The following is a 7,962-nucleotide window of genomic DNA, read 5'->3' as shown; positions in this document are numbered from 1 at the left end:
GGTTTTATTTTTTTAATATTTATTATTGAGAGACAGACCTAGAGTGTGAGCAGGGGAGGGGAAGAGAGGGAGGGACACAGAATCTGAAGCAGGCTCCAGGCTCTGAGCTGTTAGCACAGAGCCCGATACAGGGCTCGAATTCCTGAACTGTGAGATCAAGACTGGAGCCGAAGTCGGATGCTTAACGGACTGAGCCACCCAGGCGCCTCTATACTTGTATGTTCTAACAGACCATAAATGCTGTTGATTTCCACACTGGTAATAGTTAACAATTAGGTTGATCTAGTGCACACCACTGATCTCCAGTTTTCTGGCTAAGTTAAGTAACTACCACCTCATTAAATCAAATTAGTAATGGAACTCAAGGCAAAGCAACAACCTACAAATTTAAAATAAAAACATATCAACTGGAAGCCTAAGGTAAACATGCTTGTCTCAAAACTGATTTTCAGACCCACATTTTCAAGATAGACTAGGAACTTCTAAACCACCCTTAGAAGCTAATTAGTAAATCACTGAGAGTTGAAGGTACAGGACAATCACTTGCTGTGAGTTATGTGTATTGCAGAAACATTAGTGTATTTGAAAAATGTTGGAGAGGGGTCGCTCCATGTTTTAAGCTTGACTAAAATAAACCTCTACTTAGAACAATTTGTAGGCTGCACAAATGGAGGACCCAGGAGGTTAGGAGAGAAGAAGCTAGAACATGAATATGGCCAGGCTGTTATAAAGATCTGCACACAGCTGTCCCATCTCTCCTTACTAAAGCCTGATGCCAACCTGTACAGTGGGACTTGAGGTAAAAACAAAACACAACTAGTTCCGGATCCATTATGAAAAGAGGAACCTGAATGAGTACATGGATTTGAACTCATTACTATCAATTATCTTGAGAACAGTACACTGAAGACAGCAGATCTTTTTTACAATGGCTTCCATTCCTGTTCNGGGGAATGGACAGATTCACAAGCATAAAGAACCTTTAAAGATGGCATTATAAATAGGTTTTTGTGGCAACCAAAGAACACGTTTTTAAATAGCTGTCAGGTGAGATATAGCAAAGCATTCATTATAAACAACCCCTCAGAAGAGAACTGACAGGTTCAGAAGATTCTGTGGTCTTTGGGTAGATGAAAGGGAAAAGACAGAAAGGCTGATGAAATAGGTCTCACAGAAAGTCTGCAAGGCAGGCCTACAGATATAGAAGACAGGTCTGAAAACAGAAAGATACAGCTATTGGAAGTAAAACATAATGAGAAAGTAAGTCCAGATTAAAGTTCGGTATGGGGGTCAAGATTAAAAACAACAACACACAAACACAAATACAACTTAAAAAGGGATATACTCATGGGAAAAAGAACTAGACATGGTTGTATGTGCTGTAACAGCCTGAGATTAAGTAACATTTCAACTGGCCCCCACCAGTTCATGTCATAAATTCACATTCTTTTGCCACCAAGAGAGCAGGGGAAAAATGTATACAACAATCATGTCTGGTACACGTTGCTGCCATTAAAAAGAAAACAAGGAAGAAAACCTCACTCCTTTTAGCAATTTTAAATGCTAATTTTATTTACTGCTAAATGTGCAAAGGACACCAATTCAATACTGTGCAGTAAAACAGTTACATAAATCCAATATTAAACAATAGCATATGGAATAAATCTAAGGCAGAGCACCATGAGCCTTCAAAACTGATTAACATCACAGAACACAACTCAATTCAGACAATTCTTAAGAAATCTGAAGTCACTCATTTTAATATGTAGTTATCCAGAAGCCAATGCTCTTGATTGTTTATTGTCTAGAAAAAAGTGAAAGTTATTCCAATTTTGCACGGTTTAATATGATGTGTGACATCTGAACCAAGGAAATAGATTCTATTATTTATTCCTTTTATCAACTGGAACCATCAGCTAATACAAAGTTGACAAGCTGGCTCACAGGAGAACAGCTGAATACAATGAAATATGCTCAACATGGGGCTAGCTGTACATCCATCTCCATTTCCCTATCCACAACCCAAAGTAATATTCCTTTATTTAAAGTAGTATTTTAAATCAAAAGATAAAATAATTTTAAAGACAGATACAATAGTAACCACCTTAACCACCTAAATCACTTAAACACTAACATAAAACACTTTTTAAAAAACCAAAACAGCAAAAAATGGCAGTGCAAGAATACTTCATACTGCTGAAGCTTACATATTCTGAGGTATGTAATTAGAAGCTGAGGGAGGTGAAGCAATATAGCCAGCTGGCCCAGGATTCATAGCACCATGAATTTGAGAGGAGCCACCATATGCTGCACCAACTGAATGCCAGGGGGCATAGGGATAATCAGGCACAACAGGAAGACAGGAATCAAAACCTGGCAAAGGTGGAGGCCCATAGGGATCTGACATCATTGGATAATAGACTGCTCCATGAGGGACAGATGCAGGGTCAGCACTTGGAAAAGTACCTGAAACAAAGAATGCATATAGTACATACTTTATATACAAAGATTCACTAAAACATCAACAGAAATAGATGTCCTTACAGGTAAAAGTGAACTTTAGCACTAACTATAGGAAAGATCACAGCAAATGTGGCAAGAGCACTTTAGATATGAACACTAGTGACTAAAGCAGACTACTATAAGCTTATATGAAAATTTCCCAATGAAGGAAATTTAAGGGTGCATGTGTACACATGCATCTATAATGTGTCAAATGTATTCTACCTAGAGACAGCTATCTTTCTGGGATGATCTAGGTACCCACAGATTACATACATACATAAACATTCTCTAGAGTCCTTCTAGTCAATGAAGTTCTCATAAGGGTAGGTCCTAAGTAAGTTACCCAATAGTTTTCTACTGTAGCACCTATCACCCAAATGACCTTTTTGTATTACTTCAATGAAAAACTCAAGTGCCTATACTTGAAGGTATAGTTCTGAAAAGCATCCTAAAGACCAAATATTTAAGTGTCATCTCTTGACTGGCATTAAGATCCTAGCATCATTTTAATGTTACACCACTTAGCTACCATGAATGACTTTTAGTGGAAATAGATGCTGTTCTGACTTCGCTATACTGACTATGTAAATGTTAAAAAGGAGTCCTTCGTTACCTGGGGCAACATAGATGAGCTATTATCTGTGGAATAAAGACTACCACTGCATTGCCTCAAGGTGTACTACAATTAAAAATAGCTCTATAAAAGGTACACACCACAAAAACACAATGAGGTTGGCACTTTAACTTTTATTACTATGGGCCTTATCATATTACCACATTAGGGATCATATTCTATAGTGCTAATATTCCCTAACCATTAATATGCTTTAAAAGGGGGGAGGAACAAAAAGGAATTCACATTTCTCACGTGCACCAGACACATCATACTTATACATTTAGTATATACATATAGTGTATTTCATTTAGTTCTTATAGCAATGCTGGCAAGTCAACTATTTCCCCATTGTACATAAAATCAGACTTAGGGAGGTTAAGCAACTTAGCTGAGATCACAACCATCAAGTAGCAGTGCTGGAATGCGAAAAAGACTTGGTTAGATTTGTCTCTACGTCATTTTTTCTACCTCCTACTGATTCTTTCAAGAAGGGCAGTCCAAAGATCCTATTCTAAATCCTTTAAAATATCTTTCTATCTATACAGTACTCTGAACCAGAGCAACCATTTTTGTGGTCTGGCACTGTGGTATCCAATTTTGTGGTCTCAGGACCCCTTTACACTCTTAAAAACTGAGGATCCCAAATAGTTTGGTCTATGTGAATTTTATCTATCAATATTTACTGTATTAGGAATTAAACTGAGAAAGTTAAAAGTATTTCTTAATTCTAGTAGGAAAAAAAAAGCCCATTAATGTTAACACAAAGATTTTTAATGAAAAGTTTATATTCCAAAACAAAAATATTATGAGACAACTGCCAACTGTTTTTACACACTTGTGCAAATCTTAAATGTATGGCTTAATAGAGGACAGCTGGATTCTCACATNCTTCCCTCCTACAGATGTACTTGGAAGAGAAGCCTTTTAATAACCAGCCTTTTCAGATACTTGTATTCTTTGATGCTACACCAAAACTAGGTTAAGTGGCAGTTCCCAAAGGTTAGCAGCAAGGTGGACTTTTTCATACTCTGTGAACATTAAAACCCACTGTTTTTATCTTGTACTTTGAATAGATCTTTTACAAAACCATACACAGGTAACACCGTTCATTGGTAATTAGAAAAATATTATTTCACAGTTATTAATCTCCCAAATGTTGACACATTTCATTGTACAGTGTAAAAAAACACATTACTTTATAGCCCCATCAATCTTTCTTTTTTGTTTTTACATTTATTTATTTTTTTAGAGACAGTGAATCAGCACAAGTGGGGGAGGGGCAGAGAAAGACAACAACACAGAATCTGACACAGGCTCCAGGCTCTGAGCAAGCAGTCAGCACAGAGCCTGATGCAGGGCTCAGACCCACAAACCGTGAGATCATGACTTGGGCCGAAGTCGGATACTCAACCGACTTGAGCCATTCAGGAGCACCCCATCTATCCTTTTGTTTGTTTGTTTGTTTAGGATTTTATTTATTAAATAATCTCTACACCCAACATGGGGCTCAAACTTACAACCTTGAGATCAAGAGCTGCATGGTCTACAAACTGAGCCAGCTAGGCACCCCAAAAGTCCCAGCTATCTTATAAGAAAAGTTAAGTAGAAGCTGTCAAGCTCATGGTAGCAGATAAAAGTTTTCCAAAATTCTAATTTTTATTTGAAAGCTGGAATTTTTATCTTTGACAACAAATTCTATCAGTCCTTTTTTTCTTGAAGTGACAGGCTCACATTGAGAAAATGTCTGCCAGATCTCTAAGTCTAAATAACCATAGTCTGTCTATATGGCAAGTAAAAATAGTGTTGCATAAAAAGAGCTAGTTCAGCTTATTAGTCAATCTCACAAATCCTTAAGTGAATCATACTTCAGTATGCACACTACTTTATGAATACTTCCCATGNCTGTTTCTAATTCTGTGTCTCCCTCTCTCTTTCACCCTCCCCTGCTCACGCTGTCTCTCTCTCTCTCTCAGAAATAAATAAAACGTTTTTAAAAATTGAAAAATATATATAGATAGATAACTGGCATTTCTGTATCATGAGTGTATATGGCAGCGAATACAACAATTATTAGTACAGTTTGGTGCCCCCTCTTGATTTGTGCTTAGGTAGCAGCAGTTTACCCATTACTGATTTTTACATCCTCAATGCAAGACCTAACCGTGAAAGGGAAAAATAAAATCTCTAAGATCTGTGTATTCTGATGAATACTTTTTGGCTTTATGGATCCCTAAGAGGGTCTCAGGAACCCCAAGGGCCCACAAACCATTCTTTAAAAACACACAAGTCTAGAATTTGGACCAAATTAAATATCAGAGCTTTATTAAATTACACACAATAGAGGCACCTGGGTGGCTCACTTGGTTAAGCATCAGCCTTTGGCTCAGGTTACAATCTCAGCTTGTGAGTTTGAGCCCCACATCGGGCTCTCTGCTGTAGGCACAGAGCCCACTTCCAATCCTCTCCCTCTTTTTCTGCCCCTCCCCCGCATACGCGTGCACTCTCTCTCAAAAACATTAACAATTTTTAAAAAATACATTACACACAATAAAATAAAATTGTCCTTCTTGCAGACAATCTCATTGCATACTCACCATTTCCTGATGCTTCCACCTGTGTAGTATCTTGTCTCCCCACCTCACTATACCACTGGGGGATGTTCTGATCTACCAGAGGAGGTGGCTCAGCAGAGACTGGATAATTCTCTACATGAAGCTGCTGCTGCTGCATCTGTGGCACATAGACCATGGAGTGCCAGTAGTTGTGGTGATAGCACTTGGGCAAGAAAGAAAAGAAACAATTTCTTATCCCTTTACTTAAAGTAGTACACTTCCTCACTAAAAAAGTTTGGCTATGATTTTAAGGAAAAGGAAGCAATGACTTTATTTTTCCCTGAAAAAAACCAGAACATGAGGAAATCTATTCTCTACTACAACTTTAAGATCTTTAGCAGCAGCTGTATCTAATATTTGAGCACAGGAATTCCTTTAGGAAAATTACAGATACACACAATGACCTGGATATAAAGATATGTTTTATAGCATTATTTTTAAAAGCAAAAGAGTGGAGGGGCGCCTAGATGGATCAGTTGGTTAAGCATCCGACTTTGGATCAGGTCAGGATCTCACACACGGTTTGTGGGTTTGGGCTCTGCATAGGGCTCTGTGCTGACAGCTCAGAGCCTGGAGCCTGCTTCGGATTCTGTGTCTCCCTCTCTCTCTGTCCCTCTCCCACTTGCCTTCTCTCTCAAAAATAAATAAAAAATATTTAAAAATTTTTCAAAAAAGCAAAAGAAAGGAATAAATCACAAGGATGAAAGGTACAGACAGAGCAGGGAATATATAGACTGTAGTATTCTAGTAGTATTGTATGGCGACAGATTTGGGAACTATATCTGTGAGGAGAATGACAACATAGTATCAAATTTCCATGTTGTACACCTGAAACTAACCTAACATTGTGAGTCAATGATATGTCATGGTTTTAAAAAAGCAAAATACAGTGAACAACCTATGAAATATTAAACAGGGAAATAGATTAAATATATCCGTGATGGGATACAGTACAGGCGATAAAAAAATCATGCTATCAAATATTTAACAAAATGCTCATATTGTTAACTTAAAAGTTTACAAAATTACACAGTACAGTCAATATGTTATAAAAGAAATAAACTATTNTTGTGCAAAAGATTTCAGTTTCCTTTATATTTTAGTATTTTTCAGATATACCAAAATGAATGCTATTACTTAAAGAAGTATTGAAATAACTATTCTGCATGTCCTTGTATTCTCATTAAGTAAAATGCAGGAGAAGGTTTTAAAATTCCTCTTCCATCTGAAATGAATTATGTTTACACATGTAAATATAGGAAACTAACATAACTGAAAGCACAAGTAGTTTATATTTTCAATTCCTGAAACTGAATTTAGTAAACAGTACAAAAGAACAACAAAAAAAAAATCAATCCACTAGTCTTAATTTATAAATGTGTGACATTTGGAGATGGTTTTCTGGAAATGATAATACCAAGTTTTAGTGAAATCAGTCTTTGGAAATATGAACTTCTCTGAACATTATCAAGGAGACTGTCTAGTTTACTATCATCTGCCCACTCTTCAAATGTTATCATTCCTTTTTAGGAAATATGCCGTCTTTTTATAGCGTGAGTCAGGTGTATTTCAGGGGGGAAATGATTCCTGAATGAAAAAATAAAAGAGCTCTTACCTAAAGTCAGAAATACCTTTCAGCAATAGGAAGATATTTGTCAGAACTCTCACCCTTCTACAACTCGAGTGGTGAAAATCAGTGTTTGTAAATATCTATGAACACATAGGTGCTTTAGAAATAATACAGCCCTGGGGTGCATGGGCGGCTCAGCCAGTTAAATGTCCGACTTTGGCTCAGGTCAGGATCTCATGGTCTGTGGATTCAAGCCTTGCATCAGGCTCTGTGCTGACAGCTCAGAGCCGGGAGCCTGCTTCAGATTCTATGTCTCCCTCTCTCTGCCCTTCCCATGCTCTAATGCTATCTCTGTCTCTCAATAATATAGCCCTTCAAATATCTTTGAATTCGTCCAATTACTTTTCACAGTAACGTGTAGAAATAACCATAAAAATGTTTCAATTAAGCAGGAGAAATAATTCATTTATTATTTTGAATCAGAAAAACATAGTGAAGGGTTGACATATATAGGATACTAAATATGGAGGCCAATACATGCTTGAAGTTGTGCTGCTATAATTTAGCAACTATTTTATAAGAGGAACTGAAGCACTGGGAGGCTAAAATAGAAAATAGACCTATTATCATCTTCAGAGAGATTTTATAAAGACAACTTT

The 7,962-nt window shown here is 37.1% G+C and overlaps 1 protein-coding gene across 1 annotated transcript in view; it reads right to left on the bottom strand.

The window, feature by feature from the left end:
* Window positions 1-1,559: 1,559 nt before the first annotated feature.
* ALG13 (ALG13 UDP-N-acetylglucosaminyltransferase subunit) overlaps window positions 1,560-7,962 on the bottom strand; it is a 62,015-nt gene continuing 55,612 nt past the window's right edge. The window contains exons 27-28 of the mRNA XM_077763050.1: window positions 5,716-5,901; window positions 1,560-2,466 (exon numbers count right to left, since the gene is read on the bottom strand). Coding sequence (XP_077619176.1) covers window positions 2,204-2,466; window positions 5,716-5,901 — 449 coding nt within the window. The 3' untranslated portion in view covers window positions 1,560-2,203. The remainder of the gene's footprint in view (window positions 2,467-5,715; window positions 5,902-7,962) is intronic.

The sequence above is a fragment of the Crocuta crocuta genome, unplaced genomic scaffold (assembly GCF_008692635.1).
Source record: "Crocuta crocuta isolate KB4526 unplaced genomic scaffold, BGI_CrCroc_1.0 scaffold1112, whole genome shotgun sequence".
Lineage (NCBI taxonomy): Eukaryota > Metazoa > Chordata > Mammalia > Carnivora > Hyaenidae > Crocuta > Crocuta crocuta.
The sequence above is the reverse complement of the archived record's forward strand: the minus strand, read 5'-3'. Positions and strand labels throughout refer to the sequence as shown.